Here is a 23,497-nt window from a genome sequence, read left to right as displayed (position 1 = left end):
CACATAACTTGCGAAATGGCTTTGGCGCACAAAAACACACTAGTGCAGAGGATCTCAAACTTTGGTCCACACGCTTCATTTAGGTGGTCTGTGGGAAGGTCGCAGAACATAGTCAAGAATACCTGTACTTGGCCTAGCACTTGATTTTTTCTTTCTTTCCTGATAACAGAGACCGAGGCCATTTTGACCAGGCCATATACCTCTGCAAGATGGGCTTTTCAAGTCCAAATATAAAGTAGGCTGAAAGCTGAAATTGAAGCTAAAGCTGACAAACATTACACCTGTCTTTGCAGAGCTCTGGTCACAAATACAGGCAAATCCATCACATTAGAAATGCAAGACTGTGATTATTAAAGTATAATTTATATATTTGTGTTGATTTGTAGAACACCAAACCCCCACATTTATTAACTTGTCCACCAAGAAGTTTGAGAACTGCAGCACTAATGGCTTTAGGAAGCAGCCATAAATCAATCCACGTAGCACACATCGTGCCAAGACCTTAAAGAGCTGTTTGTCATAGGGGACATCCCTTCCTCTTTGTCACACTTTTATCCCCTCCTGCCCTCCAAGGAACCCCTGGCAGTGATTATGCAGGTATTCCATTTCCCCCCAAACTACCCTGTGAAGTAGGTGTCATGCCCAAGGTCGCCAAGGGAACTTCATAGCTGAAGAAGGGATGTGAAACCAGATCTCCTTGATCCAAATCCAACACCTTCTATTAGATCACACCAAATCTCCCTTTTGCCATTGTCCCTGTGCCATTTATGCGTCTTGGGAGTTGCTGATGCTCCCATTTTAAGCATGTTTCCTTGTAAAACTGAAAATGTGCATATACCATATCATAAGAAAGCATGGCCATTGAAATGGGGACAGCAGATTAAGGGAGGGCTGGTCAGGTCTGCCTGACAGCTTAACTATCCAGCTTCATATAATGACATATCTGTATGCGCAGAAGAATTGTTTGGTGCATTTTAGAGGGCCCTTTTTTGTATTGTTCAGACAGAAAAGAAAAACATGGTACAGTGGTTGCTGGTGTAACATGGGACGCTTCTTTTTTTTTCCATTGCAAACTTCATCCATGCTACTGGAGAAGCTTCTCAGCCGCCTAAATCCAAGTGTAAGCTTCTCCACAGGGAATGTCAAGATGTTGCAACAAACAGCTGGGAATCAGATCACAATCCTCTAGCAGCAACACCTTCCTCAATCCAACATAAAAAAACACACACACACAGAACTATTGGACTCGATGGTCTTATAGGCCCCTTCCAACCCTACTGAGACTATTCAAGCTTTCCCCATTGTAATTGAGACAAACAATAGACCCAGCTTGTTTAGTGGCACTCATTCTTCCAAAGCCTGGGGGTATTCACATAAAAAGACAGCATATGGAATACATTACTGGTTCCTGGGAACACAAACGCTCATGAAAAACAGGAGGATGTACCACTGAAATCCACCACTCTCAATCAACCCAAGGAGGAGAAATACAGCTGTTCATGCTCCATTGAAGGAGGCATCTAGCAATCTTCCCAGCCTTTGTAAATTTCAGGATTCAGTACTATCAGGGGCTGCCCATAAACAGCATTCAGAACATGGCAGCCTATGCCCAGCCAGAGGCAGCAATATATAAGAACTGTGGTGAGCTAAACTCAACCAGCTGCCTATTGATTTCTGAGTGCAATTAAAGATGCTAGCATTGACATTTAGAACCAATTATAAGCCATCTAGAATTTGAGGATAAAGTGGAATTTTATTTTATTTTTTCAATGAGGAAATGGTTCAGGCATTACATATCTTAGGGAGCACTTTCCCTGAAAGAGCCAGCCTAGCTGTTGAGGTCACCCAAGGAAATCCCATTCCAAATACTAACACACTTCCAATATCAGATATAGTAGAATGAGAGCCAGTGTGGTGTAGTGGTTAGACTGTTGGACTGGGACTTAGGAAATCTGGGTTCTAGTCCCTACTTGGCCATGAAGTTCACTGGGTGATTTTGGGCCAGTCACTAACTCACAGCCTAACCTACTTCATAGGGTTGTTGAGAGGATAAAATGGAGGAGGATCATGTAAGCTGTGTTAGGTTATTTGGAGGAAAAACGGTGAAACATAAATGTAATAATAAATTTTAGATAAATTTTAAAATTTGGAACAATGTTTTCTATACAGTAGCCCTGGTATTGTGGAACATACTCCTCACAGAAACCCACCTGGAGGCTTTTGGAAAAGACCATAAAACATTCCCTTTTTGTTGTTCAAAAGCTTGGGCCCATCTTAAACAAACAAATAATAAATAACCAAGGTGAAATTCTGACTTCAATTTCTGTAAATTCAATGGCTTAGGATGCTTAATTTAAGTGGAAACAACACTTCTTTAAAGAAGTGCAAGCTGACCTCAAACACCTGAAAGTCCACTTCTTAGGTATGCTTTTTCGGCATGGATTCTAGACAAAATTAATTTCCTCCTATTAAGACTACAATTATTTCCTCACATTTTAGCTCTGGCTAAATTCTCACAGCAATTAACTGAGCACTTGCAGCAGTAATCTACAGCATTGGCACTCGGTGGCTGCAGGTCAGCTTGGTAAAGAACAAACAGGTTAGTTAACTAAAGAAAGAGATAACGCTCTTCTAGATTACTGTTCATAGTTTTCTTTTGTTTTGTAAGTAGTACAGCAGAACGCTGTGCATGAATGTGATGAAAGAATCACAGAATAGTAGGATTGGAAGGGGCCTATAAGACCATTGAGTCCAACCCCCTGCTCAATCCAGGAATCCAAGTCAAACCATCCCTGACAAGTGGCTGTCTAGCTTCATCTTGAATGCAGAAACAACTAGGGTGCAGTGAAATACTTCACATGAAAAATACCAGCAGAGTTAACCCACTTAGCAGTCATAGTAAGAGACTACAAACTTCTGACATAGCCATTCACTATGTCAATTACATGGGAACATAGGAAGCTATTTTTCCATCTAGCCCTGGACTGTCCACTCTGACTGGGAGTGACTCTTCAGGTTCTCTGGCAGAGGTCTTTCGCATCACTCGCTACCTGATCCTTTTAGGGAGTAATCCTATTAGGGTAGGCGGCCACCTCCGAAAACAAGAGGTGACCACCTATCCAATGCAGGGCGGGCGGAGTGCAGAGGGGATCTTCTCCTCTGTGCTCCAGCCACCCCGCATTCACAGCTAGAAGGCCAATTTTGGCTATCTATAGAGCCGTGGGACTTCGGAGCTGGGCGGGAGGCCGGATGACACACAGGAAGCGTCATACCGGCACTTCTGCACTCCCCACCCCGGGAATGCCCCCTTATCCCCGCTCCATGCTGCTCTTCTGAGTGAGGAGCCTGGGGACGATCCGCACCACCTACAAGGCAGCAAGGGAGGGGGTGGGGAGGTTGGTTCCTGAAAACCAAACAATCCTATGGCTGTCTAGCCACTGTCTAGCGGCCATAGGATTGTGCCCTAAGCTGGAGATGCCACAGAATGAATCTGGGACCTTCTGCATGAAAAGCATGTGCTCCACCACTGAGCTATAGCCCCTCCCACTAAATATACTTACAACAACAGATTTTCTCTGGAAATTTATGCTGTTGATACAGACCACCTGGTGGGTTGTGCTGGGAAGAGAAAGAAGGGGAAAAAAAGATAAGACTCTTGACAAATATATATAGACTTTCAGAAAACTAGAAAAGAAGTTGCTAAAGAAAAGTTGCTAGCCTACCTCCCTGCCTCAACCTATGGGTCACATAATAGTTTTTAGATTATGTGGAAAGAATTATTCACCTTCCACAAGTGACTCATTAATGTTGGACAAACAGTATTTTCACTACTGTTCACATTTTTCAGAAGAAAGCTAACACTAAGTAGGTAACACATTCAACACTGTGATAAACACCAAGAAAATTTATTGACAATATAAACATACTTGGCAAGTTCAGATGATCAGCGGGGGAAACAACACAGCACCGGTTGTTTCCCCCACACCCACCGGTCACACAACTGGGATTATCCCAATTACCCATGCCACATAGCAGGTTGCCGTGTCGTCTGAAGCTGGCGTGCACGTAGTTGATTTTCACCTACCCTATAACCCATACTGCACAATGTGGGTTGTAAGGTGGATGAAAATGAACTACGCCCGCCCTGCATGCCAGGTTCAGATGACAAGGGGTGGGTAATTAATTCGTCATGCGACCAGCACATGCGGGGGAAACAACTGATGCTGCATTGTTTCCCCCGCTGATTGTCCGAACCCGGTCACTGAGAAGATATTGACCTGGTTCTCATGTAACAACAACCCATCAGTTTAGAAACTGATGGGTTGTTATGCACAAGTGGGAGAGAGCAGGCATGTTGCCTGCAGGGAGCCTGCCTCTTTCACTTTTACTCCACAACCCATGACTGGCTCCTTCATAGGTTGAGGAGCGTGACATCCGAACCTAGACTGCAGGGCTGTTTAGGGGCTAAACAACCGAGCAGTTAACCCAACAAGCCATGGGTTTTTAAAACCTTCCTGTTGTCCCAATTCTGATCAGCCAACTGCAATCACACATTCCTTGTATCCTATAGTTTTGCCCCAAGTTCCCAATAGTTCTTATCTGTTTTATCTTTCTTCACAATACCATTAGATGCGGCAAAACTCAAATCCAAGTAGACTTCCATAATGTTCTATGCTGTTCTGTTGTCAAGGGAACACCATATAAGAACTAGTTTGATTGACAAACTAAACTGATCATAGTAGTTAATTTTAAACAACCCCACATCAATAATGGTAATCCCCATAAAATATTAAATTTGTTGGTTGAATATCGTGTTGCGCGCTACCTTCAGGCACAAAGGACAATGATTTTGATGGATAGGAAACTAAATCAAATACATTTACATGTATCAGAAAGATATTAAAGATGCAGTATCCTACATTTTTAGATTTATAGAATATAGCTGCTTGTTAAAATACAACTTCAAAGTCTTTCCAGTTTCCCCAACACTTTTTAAATATCAACCTTCCACAAATGTGTGCATTTTGGACACTGGTCTACTTCAACACAGTTTTAAAAATATCAAACTATGGTCATAAGAAAAAAATCAGTATGAGATACTTATAATTTATAAGGTCTTGGGCTCTCAAATCCCTTGTCGCCTTTCTTCCTGTTCATCATGAATAGCAGCACTGAATCTTCATGAAAATCAAACACACATCACCACCACTATACTCATTAGAAATCTTTTCAAAGGTACTTTTAATTCTTCCTTTCTTGGCAAGTTCCTTCTCATTAAAGATCTTTCACCAGTAAATCTCAGATTACTCAGGGATGTCCAAAAAAGCAGCATTACCCATTTAAAAAATAGTGCAGTCTTCAGAGTGAGAACAGAATAAGGGAGATTTTTAAAGTGTTTCCTTAAATCTGAAAGCTATTAATACTGATCTCTTAAACTAGGATTTACGTTATGCTCAGTGCCTATGGTGCAACTTATTGACAGTTTATGAGGCAAGGGATCATTTCTAGAAACAGAGCTTCTCCTATCCAGGTTAAAGAATGACAGCCTTTGGAACGTCTGGATTGTCACTCTACGGGCTTCCAAAGCAAACTAGTAGCACCATTTCTGTGGGCGTTTCGCTGTGTAGTGCAAAAGGAGATCTCTGTCTTGGAAGAGATAGGAGCTTCTAGGGGCACCTGCCTGACCCAAGGATATGCTTCTAGAATAAGGCCAGGTTATTGTTGAATCTGATATCTGGAGAAAAAGATACTAACAATAACCTATAAGCAATCCTCTTGGCTCAATTTAGGGGAGAGAATCTGGACCAAACTGGTGTGTGTGTGCCTGCTAGTAAGCCTCCCAGGCTAATCCTATGGGTATCTAGTTAGGTTTACTATTGAAACCTCTAGAACAAGGACTGGTTATTGTTCGTGTTCCTTTCTCTACAAAGGAACGCCAACAATAACACAGGCAGTCCTCTTGGCCTAATCTGGGGGTAAACATCTGGCTGAAATATGAAATATGGCTACCGCCAAGGCTTCTGTGAAGGTCTGACAGCTGGAATAACAAGCTGGCTTATTATCAAAGTTACGCAGAATGGGGGTACTTTTTAAAGGGGTTCATAGCAGGATTGGAGGGTCCTGCTTTCAATAGGTTATGTTGCTGAAAAGGGGAGTAGAATAAGATTGGGGATGCTGAAGCTCAAGCTGCAACTGGAGTGGGGGGAAGGGCAGCTCCAGCTGAAATACTACATATGGGATGGGGGGGCGGACAGCTCGTTCTGAGGCAGGGTCTGCAATCCGTCCAGTACAGGCGACGCTTTAGCCTTCAGGTCCAACAAGGAGGCGCGGCTGTCCTGCTAAGAGGAACGTCGCTTGCCCTCAGGAGAAGCGGGGGCTTTTCAGGCGGGTCGATGTTCTGTGGGGCGGAGCAGAACGGAAGGTCCCTGTCCAGGGCGGCGGCGGCGGCGGCGGCACTTATGCTCGTCTTGGCTGGGATCGCCTCGCTATAGCTGGCGGGACCCCGTCTCCTCCCAAGGCTCCCGACCGGGCTGGCGAGGAAAGTCCGCACTAGCGCGGCTGAGGCGACACGCTCCGAGCAGGCGAGACGCTCCTTCCCTTCCCGACCGCCTGAATGTGAACGGCCGCTAGCCCCGCGCGCTCTCCCTAGGCCCCTTCCGCACACCTACGCGGCAAATCGCCTTCGGCGGGCACGGCCGCCATTTTGTTTGGATCCTATGGCTTCCCGTCGCCGGTCATAGGTCACCGTCGCCCTCGGTTATTATAGTGTACTTCTGGGGATTTTGGGGGGGGCAGGGGGAGACACAGGTGCCCAATAGGTTATCTGAGGTAGAAAAACTGACGGGTCGAGGAAGGGGCGGATTTTTTTAAAAAAAAAGATTGTATCCAATAATGGAGCGCATGCGCACCAACGACGAGTGGGGCCGCTTCGCGAAACGGAAGTATGCGCGCGCAATGCGTGCAGCGCGTCCCCTGGTGGAATCGTCTCTATGGTTCCTTATTCGCTCTGGGAACTTATCTCACGCGAGGGCAAGGCTTAAGGGCTGGCTGGCCGGGAATAATTTCGCCCTCGCGCGCAGGCGCAGCGAATCCCAGCACGCCGATACTACCAAGAGCCCGGGAGGGGGCGGTAAAACGAAGACGTCCTGGGAGATCAGTTGCGAAATTCTTTCTATGCACCTGTAGAGCAGCCTCCCGCAACCTGGTGCCCGTGCTGGCGGGGGGGATTCTGGGAGTTGTAGTCCAACACATTTGGAGGGCGCCAAGTAGAGGGAAGGATGTTATAAAAAAAAAATTCATTACAGTTAAATTAGCAACATCTGTTTTATAACTAAGCAAATATAAGACCCCTGCTGGATCAGACCAAAGACCAGTCCAGATTAGCATTCTGTTTCGCACAAGGACCAGCCAGGTACCCACGGGAAGCCCACGAACAGGACATGACTGCAACAGCACCCTCCTGCTCATGTTCCCCAGCAGCTGGCATTGAGAGGTATCCTGGTCCAGCATCCTTTTTCCCCATAGTGGCCAAATACTTCTGGGAAGCCCACAGGCAAGGAAATGGAGGTTCATGCTCCCCATCCACTAATATTCAGTAGCATACTGCCTCTGAATTTGGAAGTACCACATACCCAGCATTATTAGTAGCCATTAATAGCTCTCTTCCCCACACCCATAATTTTGTCTTAAGCCCCTAATGTACGTGGCACTTTACACAGAAACGTAAACAAAAAGACAGGTCCCTGCCCCAAGGAGCTCACAGTGTTACTTTTGACAGTGGGAGAAACAAAAGAGATGGGAGGAAGATGGAGCCAAAGGTAACCAGTAGTTTTACATGTAGGTAGGTTTAATTTCAGTATGAGGGCCAAGGAGCTATTGCCAAAGGTAGATTTTGAAGTGGCGGCGTCATTTTGATGTCCTGGAAAGGAGTGCCAGGTATAAGGGGCAGCAAAGGCAGAGTCATTTAGGGTGCAATCCTATGCATGTTTAGACAGAAAAAAGTTGTACAACTCCCAGCATTCCCCAGCTGTCTAAACATGAATAGGAAGTAGTCCCCTAAAGCCCCATTCTCTGCCCTAAACTGCTCCTGCCAAATTAGCAGATGACCCCTATTATATTACCATACCAATTTATGGTATGGTATGGTATTTAACACACAAGAAGAGTTTATTTTTGCTTCTGAACTTCTAATACAGCCTTATTTATTTATTTATTTATTATTCACTACAGAGGTAGTTCCAGAAAGTTTGAAGAAAGTATTTGTCCATTGTATTTTGAACTTTTCCAGACAAATCAGTTTCATCTGCAAAATTCTATTTAAGAATTCCAATGCATTTTAATATTGTTCCATGCATAACAGAAGATCCTTGGGATTTTAACCAGTGACAAAAATTGCTGACATTAACAAAACACCCCCCATCCCAAATTTGAGCCACCAGTAGATAATCTATAAAGTATCTTCAGCTCTTATTCAGTGTTGCTTCCTATGAAATGGGTCTTCTGGAATTATAAACTTTGAGTCCATTCTGCATTGAAGAACGAGCATATTTTGTCAGCAGTGTACCAATCGTTTGCTTCTCTGAACATAAGTCCCTGAAAAATAGAACACACACACTTTTTATGCAATTTCAAAAGCTATTTAACAGGACTAACTGCTTCTGTTATCAAAAGTACTCCAAGCCAAGTTACAGATTCATCAGTAAAGTATGACAATGCATTGTTTCAACCAGCACAGATGCTGGGTCGAATACAGGAATTGGGAAAAAGGAACAAAGGGTTGTGGGAAAGGATGCAAAAGGAAATGAAGGAATTGAGTGAGAGCAAGAAGAGATTTGAAAGAAAGGGTGGCGGGGAACTAAAGTTTATGCTGCAAAATGAAGCCATGTGATTGGTTTGCAAAGCCAATAAAGTAATTTAGGGTGCAATCCTATGCATGTTTAGACAGAAAAAAAGGCCTACAGCTCCCACCATTCCCCAGCCAGTGAAGTAGATTATTCCGTTAGTAGAGTTCAACACATAGATTATTATAGGAGAGGAGAAGATTAGTGAAAAGCCTATTGCAATATTGTGGATGAGAATTAACTACTGCATGTTTAACTGTTGCAGAAATTAAAGACCCTCTACATTGCTACTACATAACGATGGAGATCATTAGAAATTTGGTGAGCTTTTAGCAACATCGTTGATGGAGGAAGGGCACACGTTTTAGCAACTGCATGAATCTGAGATGTGAGGGAAGAAAAATCCAGAGATTAATCCCAAGCAGTGTGCTTAGACAAGAAGGATAGCTAGCAACACTATCACAGCGGAATGAGAAAAGGCTTGGGACTGACAATATGCCAAATATCTGAAAGAGTGTTGGGTAGGTAGGAGAGGCTAACAAATGTTAAGGACTGGTGGAATTGACTAATATCAAACATATAAATGAGAACTGAAGCTTGAGGGATTCAGTTTGCCCAAACAAGTCAGACACAGAGGGAAAAGAGAAAGAAAGACTGATCCTAGCAGTACACCAGCAGAAAGAGAATTGCAGGAGGCTTAAAAAAATTCAGTGTCAGTTGTATAGATCCAAGTGCAACACGCTATGTATAGCATGTTTGCGATGTTGTAAGGTCCAGCACAGATAAGACCTAAAGCGCATGCTCTTGGTCCATCTACACGAGTGCATTTGTACTACTTACTGTATATATGGAGCTATTTCAGCTTCTGTCCATTTCTCCCTAGTGGTGAACAAGCTGTTAAATCTTTCCTGATTATCTTCTGGTAAATCTTCAACATTTAACAAGAAAATAGTCTCTGGTCTGGAGGACTGATCCACAAGGGCCAAACCCTTAAGTCAATAAGATATAGGGGAAAAATACCACACCACATATTTATTACATTTTTATCTTCCCTTCCCCCAAGGAGGCCAGGGTGGTGTACATGGTCCTCCCCTTCCCAACTGCATCCTCACAACAACCCTGTGAGGTGGGTTAGGCCAAGAGATAGTGACCAGCCCACAGTCACCCAGTGAGCTTGATGGGTTGGGGATTTCAGCTCTGGCCTCCCTGGTCCTAGCTGTAGAGCATTAATTCCACAACCCACCTAAGGTATTTTTACAGGTGTAAAATTACTGGTTTCATACTACCTTTAATTGGTCCAGTCTAGTTGTCATTCCTTCAGGGACACTTTGCTGCCATACCTCTTGGAATTCTGAGAGATTGAACTTAACTGCGTTTTGTAAAAGCATTTGTGCTATTGCTCTGCATATCTTCTCTTCATTCATTTCAAAGTAAGTTGTGGCTAGTAAGGAATATTAAAAACACAAGCAACTCATAAAACAACTTAAGCACATCCAAATCATTTGAAAAAAATTCCAGTTACTTTAAAAATTAAGCTGTTTGGACAGATTTGGAGAACTTGTTGAAGTCTGGGTCTGCGCTTACAACATATAACCACCAGGAAAGGAGGTGTCCGATTTTTAGGGCAAAGGGGGTCTACAAGTTAAGGATGTTAACCACTATCACTCTCCTTGTACTCTGCCCCCTCATCCCAAGCATTTGCTCCTCAAATGAGGTGTGGCTACAAGGAATGTATGTGGGGCAAACCCAGGTTTAAACATGATGATTCATTGATCTAAGTAGTGTATGAACATAAGAAGATCCATGCTGGATCAGATCAAGGGTCCATCTAGTCCAGCATTCTGTTCACACAGTGGCCAACCAGCTGTCGACTAGGAACCCACAAGCAGGACATGAGTGCTACAGCACCCTCCCACCCATGTTTTCCAGCAACTGGTGTACATAGGCTCACCGCCTCTGGTACTGGGGGTAGCAAATAGCCATCAAGACTAGTTGCCATTGATAGCCTTTTCCTCCAGGAATTTGTTTAACCCCCTTTTAAAACTATCCAGATTGGTGACCATCACTACATCTTGTGGTAGCAAATTCCATTGTTTGACTATGTGCTGCGTGAAGAAACCCTTCCTTTTATCTGTCCTGAATCTCCCACCAATCAGTTTCATGGGATGGCCTCGAATTCTAGTATTAGGAGAGAGGGAGAAAAATGTCTCCCCTATCCACATTCTCCACACCATGCATAATTTTGTACACCTCTGTCATGTCTCCCCTTACTCGTCTTTTTTTCCAATCTAAACAATCCCAGCTGTTCTAACTGTCCTCCATAGGGGAGTTGCTCCAGCCCCTTGATCATTTTAGTTGCCCTTTGCTGCACTTTGTCCAGCTGTACAATATCTTTTTTTTAGGTGTGGTGAGCAGAACTATACACTGAATTCCAAGTGCGGTTGCACCATAGATTTGTATAAGGACAGTATGGTATTGGCAATTTTATTCTCAGTTCCTTTCCTAATTATGCCTAACATGAAGTTTGCCTTTTTTTCTTTTCTTTTTTTTACAGCCACCGCACACTGGTAATGTGATGGTAAACTTATAGGTAGTCATTTTATATTTGCATAATAGCAATTGTGTTTCAGAGCATGGGTATAAACAAAAGGATCTGCCCATATGACATCTAGTTTGGTGGACTGATATGCACACTTCTGCTATTCGTATGTGGCCACATAAACTATCTTTATTTTTGTCTACCATTATGTACTTGTACATGTTGTATATCACCTACTTATTTAGGTTTTTTAAAATTGTTATTATTATCATTGTTAATTTAAAACATGCAATCGCTGAGGTAACTTACCTTCATCTATGTATTTCCGTCCATAACTCATAAGAATGTGTTCTATCATTTCCCTGGAACAGACATTTGTCTACTTTAGTATACTAAGATAAGTACATTATTGCAGGCTACAGAATATGGCCACCTCTGTTAATCCTCATAATTCTTGTAGTTGGATAAAACAACTGCCCTTAAATTTGTAATGACAAATATTTAAGTGCAGGTATAGCACCATATGCAAGTTTAGAGTGCTATGTTGCTTTGAAGGGAGTGGGGGGGGGGCACATTGTGAAGACTGTTCCTGCAGAGCACCAAGAACAGTCCCTTGTATTGGACTTTCAGCCAAGGGAGTTCACAACTGGCTTGTTTTCCCCATTTCATTAGTGCCGTTTTCCCCAACCTGGTGTCTTCCCATTGTTGCGGAATTCAACTCCCAGAATTCCTGACCACTGACCACGCTGGCTGAAACTGATGGGAGTTGAAGTCTAAAACATCTGGAGGGCACCAAGTTTGGGAAGGCTGTGTTCGTATTTTCCATCAACTGTGATGGCATTCCACAACCCCATCATTCAGTGCTACAAGAGCGGGCAAAATCCACTAAGGGCCAAGCTAGACACGATGCTAAATACATAATTCGAAACCATGTCAAAAGGGTTTTTAAAAAATATAATAGTAGATGCAGGAGAGGAACCACAATTTTCATCAGGATTGCAGCATGTGGGGAGAGAGGTTTAATTCTTCTCTCCCCAGTCACAATCCTGATGAAAATCATACTACCTGGCATGACTATTACCCTTAGCTGCATGTCTATGAGCCCAATGGGAGTTTTTTTCCCTATGGCTTATACCCAGACTGGTAGGGGGATCTTCGTTGGGATCATGGCTGGAGAGGGAAGGGTTAAACCTCTCTCCCAGTAAAAGTTAGGGCCACCCAGTCACTCACTATTAACTTTTTTTTAACTGGAGTGGTTTCTAATGATGCACTTAATGTTGCATCTAGTTTGGACCCAAGTCTGACCTATGCGGTTCTGAGAGAACTAGCAGTCTAAATGGCAGGTTATACACCACAGAATGAGGGCACTTTCACAACTCAAAATATGGGGGTGAGCCCTGTTATTCCAGAATGAAATGCTGTACATCTTTATGTAGGTAACAAAAGAACTTACTTAGGTTCTAGGGGTCCAAGCTCTTGAAGACAGAGACTTAAAGGAACCTTGCTGAATGGCCAGGACTCGGTATATATCAGCTGAGTTACATGATTCAACAATTTCATCTCATAATCAAAGTCTAGAATGCTCCAATATCCTGCCAAGCAGAGAAACAAGGCTTAAAGCAACTGTAGCCAGCAGAATCAACGGTTAACTTCGTAAAATTGCTCTAATGAAGGTATTTTGAAAGGTAGGCTTTGATCTTCCACATCTTTTTTTAAAAAGAGGAACACTTTTTAAAGTGGGGCAGTCCATGTACATCAGAGACCTTTTGCATCACTGACTAGAGAAGGGTTTTTTCTACATGCACACCCAAATGGTGTTCAAGACTACAGCTTATCTACTTTATCCCACAGAGCTCAGCTGGAGCTATTGAGAACGGAACCCAACTTTATCTGCGCAGCTCTGAACTAGATTCTGTTTCCTGGTCACACAACTGTGTGACAGACATTGGGAGGGGCCGTAAATTGGGAGGGGCCGTAGCTCAATTGGGAGGGGCCATAGCTCAGTGGTAGAGCACATGCTTTTCACGCAGGTCCTTGGCACCTCCAGGTGGGGCTAGGAGATCCTGCCTGAAACCTGGAGAGCAGCTGCCAGTCAGTGTCGATAATACTGGGCTAGATGGACCAGTGTTCTGGCTTGGTATAAGGCAGCTGGTATAAGGCAGCTTCCTATGTTGCACAGCTCAAGACTTGGCTTTTAATAAAAATATAATACTCCAAGGTGAGGAAAATAAAGTGGAGCAGGAATAAGAAAATGCTGTGTTACTTTGCTACATAATGCAACTTTCTGCAATCACCATAACCAAAATCAGATATGGCACAGGAGGCACTCAAGTCTTAATGAAAGTGCAATTCAGGTGCAATCCTAGACCGACAAAGTCCTACAGCTCCCAGCATTCCTAGCCAGCATGTAGGACTTTGTTCTAAACATGCATAGGATTGTGCCCTTAACTGTCGAAATGTCTGGAAACTTCTCACAATCCACGCAAATAATTTTAACCGCTTCCTATTCTGTGTACCTTTTTAATGTAACAATGCAGTAGGATTAAGGAAGGCAACCTTTATGCCTTAACGTTTAAGGCTTGGCAACTGTTACTTTTAACTAAGGAGGAATTCCAAGAGAAGTTGAGAAAAAAAGCAGTGCAAACTGACTCCATATATAAAATATAACCTGCGTGCTCTCCTTCTATAGAGACAAATACCTTTAATTTGACATGCTTTTAGAACCTCCAGTTGATGCATTATTTCTTCCTCACTTGCTTGGACCTGGTCTAGTAAGTCTTCTGTAGTATACTAAAGAATGCAAACAGAATACACAAAAGTGTTACGCCAACATTAACTTTCCTGCTAGACTTTATGATCATGTAACTTTATAAAGCTCCATGTACATTGATAGTACTATATAACTAAGTGTTTATAATATCGTACATAAAGCCTCTTGACGTTCCACCCCATTTTCCTAGCTTTCCATCACAATCTTCTGCAGGGGTGAGGAACCTGTAGCACTCCAGATGAAGCTGGACTACAAATCCCATCAGCATCAGCCAGCATGGCCAGTGACCAGGGATAATGGGAACTGTCATCCAACAACATCTGATGGGCCACAGGTTCCCTACCCTGATCTTGTGTGACCAAAAAACAGAACTTAGAAAGGGGCTATGCTGATAGAAGCAACTGTATTCTCAATGGCATGGGTCACTGGCATTGTCAGGGACAGAGAACAGATTTAGCCTTCACCCCCAGTGATGTCCTCTCAAGTCCACCCCTTCACTTTCCCCTGCATAAATGAATAATTGCTGTTCACTCCTATGGGGAGAAAAATGGCGCACTTGGGAACATGGTTGCAGTAAGGACAAAACCTGCCCCATCTCCCCTGACAGTGGATTACTCAGCCCTTACTGATAGGGATCCCACACAGCGGTGCATGTGAGAGAGAGAGAGAGAGAGAGAGAGAATATGTCTTGCTCTCAAACTGCACAAAGATACATTACTCCCACACCAGGTCCTTGTAGCATGTAAGTCCTATCTCTGCACATGCCTCACCTGTCAAAGTGATGGACATGTTGTGAGCAACAACAACAAAGCAAACATTAACATAAACACCTTCAAATTATTTTTAGGCTTCCCAGGGAAAGTATTTAAAATCAATCTGTCAGGGTGGAAACTGAGCCAACAGAGCCCCAGAGCAGTTCTGATTCTGAGGAGGAACAGCAATCCATGGGAGTGGAGCACGCTCATCTCTCACAGGCACAGCAGCTGGCAGAGATTCCTCCTGCCAGCATTCCTGGGATAGATAGTGACCCTGGCAGAGAGAGAGTGCAGGAGGGGGGCTTGCTGGACACTCGATGCTGACAGCGATGACAGCTGGAGGGCGCGGAAAGGAGCCGTAGCGCTCGTTTGGCACACAAGGTACAGTCGCGTCCCGAGAACCCAAGGGAAAGAGGGAGGATCTCTCCCTAGCCCATACGTTCAGGGTCTTCCCGTGATTCTCCTTCAAACGGGGACCAACTGCCTAACCTGGAGCATAGGCTACTCTGCTGTTCCTTGCTTAGTCGCTAGTGATTAGCATCTGAAAGAGTCATTAAGTTGTAAAAGGATTAAAGCCTTGAAAAGAATCCTCTTGTCTGTGTCTTGAGTTAGCTATTGGAGTAGACTGAAAGAGGCCGCCAGGGCGCTCCTGACACAATCATTCTTTCCACTTCCACTAACATCAGTTATTTTGCTTTACATGTCATAGAGAGAAGGACCACCAGAAGTGACATCCTTCTAGTACCTTGGGAGACTAACCTTTTTGGGTATAAAGCATAAACCTTTGAGAGCTAGTACTGGCTAGGGCAAAGGTGGAGAATACAGCCTCCTGCTTGGCCTGCTAGCCTTTCCTCCCAGGCCTCACTCACTCCGCTTGCCCCTTCTGCAACCCCATTTCCCGCACAGCTCAACTGTTTCCTGCCAATCAGCAGGGGGAGGAGAAAATGGCTGAGCGGGAGTAAGACAGGGATTGGCTGCAGAGTCCCACTACTGAGTTCCTGATAAACAAAGCAATTACTCTTTCTCAATTGGCAGCTCACTGCGTTTCCCTGGTGGGCACTGAGAAAGGAAGCCCAGTAAGGAAACATAATCCTGATGTATGGAGGATGTATATAGGTGTGTGTGGATGGATAAGTGTGGGCCCAACCCACTACTGATACGTTGTAGATTACACCTAAAGGAATGTGGCCTAGCGCTAAAAAAGGTTCCCCACCTCTAGGATAAGAGACAGCTGTGAATCAGAAGCACTGGATACAAAGCTCACCTCTCTCATGGGGTGGCCTTAGGCAAGCCTCTTTCCCCCTCCTCCCTCAGCCTACTCCCACTGTCTGCAATCTGCCATATGGGAAGAACAATATAGGTATACCATACCAGATTAGTGGCAGATAGTCCAGTATCAGTGGACACTTTTCAGTTGCAGTTATTACCCTGTGCTAATTCAATTGCTTCTTTTCTATTCTTTCACAGAATCCATCTGTATTATACATTTTTTAAAAGCTGCTGCATCTTTTTCTAGCTGGTTTTCCACCCACCCATGTCTTACTTTTACCTTCGATTTAGTTGAAGTCCTCTTTTTCTCGCTGTCCGGTCCTTCATAAGGATTTTCCATTAGAAGTTTCTTGAGTTTCTTTAATTTAGGCCGACATCTTCTTAGTTCCCAGAAATTATTGGAGAAGCCTGCAATCTACAGTAAGAATCTGAATTGGAATTTGCCATGCTTAATGTGCAAATTTGGCACTTGAGAGACTGGACTCCACTAATCAGCAACAGGTGTCTGTTTGGCAAATTAGATAGTCCTTCAGAACTTCAGTCCTTTGTGTATATCTGTTCCATTCCCTCTTAACTAATCCTTTGGCATTGTTTTAAAGCAGGGATAGAGAACCTCTGGCCCTCCAGATGTTGGACAATTCCCATCATCCCTGACTATGCTGACTAGGGCTGATGGGAGTTAGAGTACAATGTGCTAAGGGCCACAGGTTCCCCACCCCTGCTTTAACCATTTTAAACATACCTTTGTTTTCTCCCCTTTCCCAACTGCTGAACCTATCCTCATCTTAAGTGCCCATGGTGCAGCATTGTGTATTAAAAGAGAGAACGGAATCATGATGAGCCAAGAGATCTTAGTCATAATGCAGCCTTCTGGTTTCCAGCTGAAGGTGGCCATTTGGGTGGTGACCAAAGCCAGGCAAATAGGACTTGCCCTATGGAGAGGCTGGGAAAGAGCAACTCCTGTACGTGGCCGTGCCACCAAAATGGTAGCTTTCATATGGTCGCTTTCCCTCACCCTTTCTTTATGGAAGTAACACTCCTGTAAATACAGAATCACAGAGTTAGCAGGGAAGAAAAGGCTATTTGGTTCGATAGACTGGATCATCCACCCACCAATGTATCAGTCCTGCGTTTAGGTTCTTGCTCAGCCTTGAAACTTTTTAGGTTATCTTGAATCAGTTCTTCTCATTCTGCTAACCTAACTCACAGGATTGTTCTAAGGACAAAGTGGGACAACCCTACATGCATCTTGAATTCCTTGGAAGAAAAGAAGAACACCAATGTGATAAATAAAAAGTATATATTTAAAGCGGGGAGGGAACAACTCTACTTTTTAAGATAGTTAGCCCCTTGGAGTTGGCACCAAAGGACAATAACACACATTAAATACCTGAGTGTGAAGGATGTTAGAAGTAGGCTTGTCTACACTGAGCTGTTCTGGAGTTTCACAGCCAGGTATGAAAAGCAACGTATTAGAGGTATCTGCTATTTTCATGTCATAGGTCTTATCTTTACTGCATAGCACAGCATGTTCATCTCTGTCTCCACGGATCACCAGGCTTCAAAACAAAACAATTATGCATAGATTCAGTACAGCAATAGTTTAAAAAGAGCATTTACTTTAAAACAGCATGCAAAAATTAATGAAGAGATGCTAGGTTACAATTGTTCAAAATGTTACATATCAGCATTATTACGATACAAAATTGTGAATTTTACTGGTTCAGGTTAAAAGCAAACAAACTAAGAAAAACAGCTAGCCTCTTAACTTAGTTCCTCCTCTCTTTGCTGATCATTCTTAGGCCCCCAATTCAATGAGCTCAGGATCTTGTTTTCTGCCTCAGCATAGAGGCCTCTGAGACATCCGGTCACCTTCCCCAAGATGGGCACCTGCCATATTGCTTTTGGTGTCTGGACAGCAGCACTTTCTGAAGTCGCTGCCTGTGCCAAAAGCAACAAGTGAGATGTCGCATCTGGCTTGGCAGGTGCTTCTCTCAATGCAAAATGAAAAGGCACAGAGGCCTCTTTAGATGGGATCCTCTTTGGCTATATTCAAACATAATGCTAAATCGTGGTTTAGCATTACATTCAGTCCAGCCCATTGTGTGCTGGAAGGGGTGCCTGGGAAGGGGGTTGGCCCTCCCCAGCCAAGCTGCTTAGGGGTGGGTGCAATGACATCACCGCCAGGAGGGGGCGGGACAGACAACTCCAGCTCCTAAGTAGCTCTGCCACCAAGGACCTTAGCATCCTTCCAGCTGAAGAAGTTGGTCCAGCCTAAATATGCATGACTGCATTTGCTAACCTTCCTACCTGTCCTTGCTAAATATCTCAATCTATCGCGGTCTCTTCTCTCCTCTGGGGGCCTTTGTTCCAAAAAGCAGCATAGAAATTAACTTTGTTGTCTTCCCCACTGTCAAAATGGGGATTGTAGGCACCTTGTGGGAAAGAACCTGTCTTTCTGCCCCTCTTTTTGCTTTTAAAGCACTTAAAAGGTGCAATCCCATGGATGTTTAGACAGAAGAAAGTCCTACAACTCCCAGCAGGCGAGTTGCAGGACTTTTTTCGGTCTAAACATGCATAGGATTGCACCCTAAAGTACACTTCCATTGATGGGCTGTATACATAATAACTATCACACACTATAACAACTTAGGGAGCAATCCTATGGCTGCTAGACAGCAGCTAAAAGGCCATAGGATATGCTGTTTTCTGGGAACCGACCTCCCCACACTTCCACGCTGCCTCAGAGGCAGTGTGAACAGCCCTGTCCTCCATGCTCGCAAGAGGAGTGCGGAGTGGCCAGAAAGGGGCATGGTTGGGGGCACTACAGGAAGAGAGTGTAGCTGCCTATACAACACATCCTATGTGTTGTAGAGCAGCCTCCCTCCGTGCTCCCACAGCTAGACAGCTGCGATTGGCTGTTTAGCCGAAAAAGCAGGGCAGGAGAAGTGCGGAAGGAACGATCCCCTCTGTGCTTCTCCTGTGCTGCTTTGGATAGGCAGTCACCTCCGAGTTCGGAGGCAGCCACCCATCTGGACAGGATTGCACCCTTAAAAGCTGAAGAGATATGCCTTATTTGAAAAGAGTTTTAAAAACTGGCTTTCATGGATTTAGCTGTTCCCAACCATCAGTCCCCAGGTGTTGCTGGATTACAGCTCCCACAATCCCTAACCACTGGCCATGCTGGCTGGGGATGATGGGAATTGCAGTCCACCACCATCTGGAGGCCCAAAGTTGGGAAAGGCGAAAATTTAATTAATTAATTTATTTTTATTTCATTTCTATACCGCCCAGAGAGCTTCGGCTATTGGGCGGTATAGAGATTAAATATAAATAAATAAATAAATAAAATTTTCACCTTTCCCAACTTTGGGCCTCCAGATGGTAAAGGTAAAGGTGTCCCCAACCAGTCGTGTCTCGAACTGCTGACCTGCCAACCTTCCAGTCTGCAGTTCAGCGTCTTAACCACTAAGCCACCGCAGTCCTCCAGATGCTGGTGGACTGCAATTCCCATCATCCCCAGGTTCACAAAAATTAAAGCCAAAGAGCACACAATAAAACAATACAAAATATATAAAACATTAAAACCACAGTAAACAAGGGTACTTTTAAAAGTGAGAGATCAAGATAATAATCTGGAAAGCCTGCGGCTAAAGTCAACCCTAGAAGATTCCCCGCCTGAACAGGAGTAGTCGTGGGATATTGACGTTCCGAATCGACAGGGGTCGCTGTGGAGCAAAAAGGCAAACCAGGAAGCCACGGGGCGCTGCCCCGCCGGGCCGCGAGAGGGCGCTGCCGCATCCGCGCGCTCGTACCTCCGCCCCGCCTCCAGCTCGGCGCAAAGCTCCGGCTCCAGCTGCAGCAGGCAGCACTCCGCGGCGTCCGCCTGGGCGCTGAAGCCGAGGCACTGCACGACGGGAAGCAGCTCCTCCGGGTCGACTTTAGCGACGTGCAGCGTGGCCTCCACTTCTTCGCGGCTCCGCATCTTGGGGGGGGGGGGGTCGGAATAACGGCCTCGTCTCCCGTCTCCTATAGCAACAGCAGAGCGCGAGGAGGAGGAGGAGGGATCCAAAAAGCGCGCCGACCCCTCTGCCCCACGAGACGCGGGGTGGGCGGGGCTTGGCGCCATCCCTGGCCAATCCGAGGGAGAGGAGGCGGGGTTAAAGCGGCTAGCCTGTGATAGGGCACGCGTGTCGAAGCGGCCTGCGCGGGTCGAAGCCGTGTGGTCGCTCCAAGGGTTGATCGTGTGGTTCGCGTGCACGACCGGTGCAGCAGAAGTAGAGGTGGGAGGGAGATCTTTAAAAAAAAAATAAACTTGAAAATCAAATCCAAAAGATGAATGACGGTCAAGTTTCTCTCCCTTTAAATATTTCTCTCTTTACCCACTGGCCCAGCAATTGCACTGTTTTGCTTTAGTTTATTGCTACTAATGATTTCTACCGTTATGGTCTCTTTGCTGTTCCTTGTGTCTGCAGTACAGAAGCCAAGAAGTCAGGAAAACTTTTTCTTTTCTTTTTTTAAGGCAAAAGTTAAGATTCTTAGAGCCTGACCCTGTGCATATTTATGCAGAAGTTAAAAAAAGGTAAAGGTGTCCCCAACCAGTCGTGTCCGACTCTAGGGTGCGGTGCTCATCTCCATTTCTAAGCCGAAGAGCCAGCGCTGTCCGAAGACGCTTCCGTGGTCACGTGGCCGGCATGACTGAACACCGAGGTGCACGGAACGCTGTCACCTTTCCCGCCGAGGCGGTACCTATTTATCTACTTGCAATTTCTTGCTTTCGAACTGCTAGGTTGGCAGGAGCTGGGACTGAAGACGGGAGCTCACTCCGTCACGCGGCACTCGGGTCTCGAACTGCTGACCTGCCAACCTTCCAGTCTGCAGTTCAGCGTCTTAACCACCAAGCCACCGCGGCCTCCACATGCAAAGTTAGTCGCAGTGAATTCAGTGGGGCTTCTACATAATAGAGGGTTGGCAGCTGATGGGGGTGGGGGGGACTTCTCATGTACCTTTTAACAGCGGGTTGTTTTGCAGAAATTGGCAAATTATTACAAGATACAACTACATTGGCTAGTTGAAAAGTTGGCAACTCCCCCAAATCTGCAGAAGATTAAAACTCTGCAGCTAAGGCTTTTGGATGACTTCTCAGAACCAAGACCCACTAAATACAATGAGGCTTACTTCCAAGTAAGAATATATAGAAGGAATATTAGTGCCAGAGAATCTGTGTAGCAGGTGCATGGAATATATATGTGCGCGCACACACACTGTCTTACAGAATTCCTATGTTTTATGGCAGCCTCCCAGAGGCCTGTGCCCTCTAGATGTTTTGGACTACGGCTACCATCCTCTGTCTGGCTGGGAGCTGTGGTCCAAAACATGTAGAGGGCACCTGGTTGGGGAAGAAAGTTTTATGGCCTTTGAAGATTTCCATATCCTGTAGTCTTCAAGCCTCAAATACAGAATATCATATTTTTACAGCTGAAGTAATGGACAAAATCAATGAAAGGAAAGGCTTGCTGACTGCAGGCATGCCCTGGGAGTTCAGAAAAGGACTGCCAATTTTCCCCCTTGTGAAGCTCCTGTGATTTTTAAGAGCTGTATTGCAGGTAGAAATTTGAGAAGAGAGCCTTTCACACAGGGAGCAAATTCTTGTGTTGAATTTCTGCCTATTGCATGCTAAAAGCACAGGAACCCTGCCAGAAATGAAAAAAGATGACAAGCCTAATTTGGAGTTAAAGGAAGAAAATTCAGGTGCATTCCATCACTGAGTGCAACAGCAGCCATGGGCAGCCCATTCATATAAAAAGTGGGAGGAACTGCAATTTCTACATTATCAAATATTCTCGTTCCACACTTTTTGCCGCAAGCAATCTGAAAAGATTGGAAGTCAGGCTGTTGGTTAATCTGGTGCAAGGAATGGACTCTGTAGGTCCGGTAGCAGGCACAGCCTCTTCATCGTTATTCCTGAATTTTAGGACTGAGCCATAGCACTGAAAAAGGTTCTAGTGCTGAGCCTCAGCTCAGATTCAGCCTTGCTGTGCAATTGACCCATTGTGGCATTATTCATAATCTTACTATTTTCTGACATTATTAGACATGTAACAATACATATGCTAATTAAACACAGTCCAAATTAATTGTGGTGTTATTTTTTTTAGTATTCATTGATAGAGAATAATCCATGGCATTTTACAGAGTACACTTAAACAAGACAGGTCTCTGCCCTGAGAAACCTATGGCTTACATTTCAACAGTAGAGGAATCAACAAAGGGATGGATGTGAACAAATGCAGCTACACGATTAGGCTTCCTCTGTGTTGAAATCAACTCCATAAACACAGTTTAAGTGGTCCTGATAAAGTACAGTTGGTGCACCTCTGTTTCTTAAAAGCTTTGAATATAGCCCCCCCCTTTCGTACCCTACTTCTGAGGGGCCCCAATAAGGGCAGGATCCAAAGACCACACAGAGTTCTACATGTGCATGGAGGCTTCCAAGGGCATCCGTTTCCTCAGCCCCCGTTTTTCTGCAAAGTCCAAATGTTACTGTCTCTGAATATATCCCCACTGGACTGCCACTATTGGGTCTGTGGGCAGAAGAAAGGCTTTGTTAGGAGCGACTCCGGCCAAAACCGGCTTTGTGTGCAGCCGCCTTGTGTCATGTGCCACAGAACTGGAGCATTCATGGCAGTTAAGTATTTCTCAGGCTCTGGACTGTTTCCGCCCACTCAGGCTGGCCACTGAGCCCTCCTAAACCGAAGGGCTATAAAGGTCTTCCTGTTTGGGCTTGAAATTTGCCTGAGCAGCAGTGCCACCTCCAGGTCTTTGAAGTCCCTTGGGCAAGACACCCTCAATGGGCCCCTTCCCTCAGTGAGTCTGCGTTCTCGCCACCGTTGTCACCAGCTGCTTTTGCTCCTCCTCTTTCTCACCATTGCTACTGCTACCTCACCTGACAGGCAGAGAACCGGTAAGCAAGTAGACAGTGGCATCTTCGGCTCCACCATTGTCTGGGCCAGAGCACGAGGTGGGTGAACCAGCGGGTTGCAATGGTGACAAGAAGGAGCAAGTCCAGGGGGCTCTTTGTCAGTGGGCCTCTGCCGGGTCTGGGCCCTCAGCTGGTGCCTGACCATGCCTACTCTGAACAGCAATGATCTTCCTAGTTGTGATGTGGCCCTTGGCTTCGGTATAAGCCTTCATTGTCCTCTGACTTGGCATTGGCAGGTGGCCAAACAGCAGGGGAAGTAGCAGGGGAAGACCTGGGATTGGTAGGGGCATCATGTTTGTCTCTTTGTGCTACTCAGTTGGAAAGACTAACGTGCCCCCTTGT

At 45.0% G+C, this 23,497-nt stretch overlaps 2 protein-coding genes across 8 annotated transcripts in view; both read right to left on the bottom strand.

Moving 5' to 3' along the window:
* TAF2 (TATA-box binding protein associated factor 2) overlaps nucleotides 1-5,244 on the bottom strand; it is a 96,761-nt gene extending 91,517 nt beyond the window's left edge. For all 5 annotated transcript variants that reach the window (XM_084848893.1, XM_084848896.1, XM_084848895.1 and 2 more), the window contains exons 1-2: nucleotides 5,105-5,244; nucleotides 3,561-3,615 (exon numbers count right to left, since the gene is read on the bottom strand). In XM_084848893.1, the coding sequence (XP_084705019.1) occupies nucleotides 3,561-3,615; nucleotides 5,105-5,160 (111 nt within the window). In that variant the 5' untranslated portion in view covers nucleotides 5,161-5,244. The remainder of the gene's footprint in view (nucleotides 1-3,560; nucleotides 3,616-5,104) is intronic.
* A 2,907-nt stretch (nucleotides 5,245-8,151) lies between these two features.
* On the bottom strand, nucleotides 8,152-20,269 carry DSCC1 (DNA replication and sister chromatid cohesion 1). 3 transcript variants are annotated; one of them, XM_084848888.1, is made up of 10 exons: nucleotides 19,989-20,269; nucleotides 17,564-17,732; nucleotides 16,916-17,212; nucleotides 16,454-16,588; nucleotides 14,079-14,169; nucleotides 12,833-12,971; nucleotides 11,689-11,741; nucleotides 10,127-10,281; nucleotides 9,681-9,829; nucleotides 8,175-8,592 (listed from the first exon to the last, which is right to left on the bottom strand). In XM_084848888.1, the coding sequence occupies exons 1-10, from the start codon at nucleotides 20,156-20,158 to the stop codon at nucleotides 8,484-8,486; spliced, it is 1,467 nt and encodes a 488-aa protein (XP_084705014.1). In that variant the 5' UTR covers nucleotides 20,159-20,269; the 3' UTR covers nucleotides 8,175-8,483. The 3 variants fall into 3 exon arrangements, with proteins under 3 accessions (XP_084705015.1, XP_084705014.1, XP_084705016.1); XM_084848889.1 differs by lacking the exon at nucleotides 16,916-17,212 and having other exon boundaries at nucleotides 8,152-8,592; XM_084848890.1 differs by lacking the exons at nucleotides 11,689-11,741; nucleotides 12,833-12,971; nucleotides 16,916-17,212.
* Between the last annotated feature and the right edge of the window lie 3,228 nt (nucleotides 20,270-23,497).

Source organism: Heloderma suspectum, chromosome 4 (genome assembly GCF_057233095.1).
Source record: "Heloderma suspectum isolate Gila_16-S chromosome 4, 16-S_ref, whole genome shotgun sequence".
In the NCBI taxonomy this organism is placed as follows: Eukaryota; Metazoa; Chordata; class Lepidosauria; order Squamata; family Helodermatidae; genus Heloderma; species Heloderma suspectum.
The sequence above is the reverse complement of the archived record's forward strand: the minus strand, read 5'-3'. Positions and strand labels throughout refer to the sequence as shown.

Coding starts and splice junctions, on each gene's coding strand:
- DSCC1 (XM_084848888.1), bottom strand. CDS start 20,158: ATGCGGAGCCGCGAAGAAGTGGAGGCCACGCTGCACGTCGCTAAAGTC. Junction 14,170..16,453: donor GGACTTCAACTAAATCGAAG/GTAAAAGTAAGA, acceptor TGCATTCTTTAG/TATACTACAGAAGACTTACT. Junction 8,593..9,680: donor GAAATAGCTCCATATATACA/GTAAGTAGTACA, acceptor TCTATTTTTCAG/GGACTTATGTTCAGAGAAGC.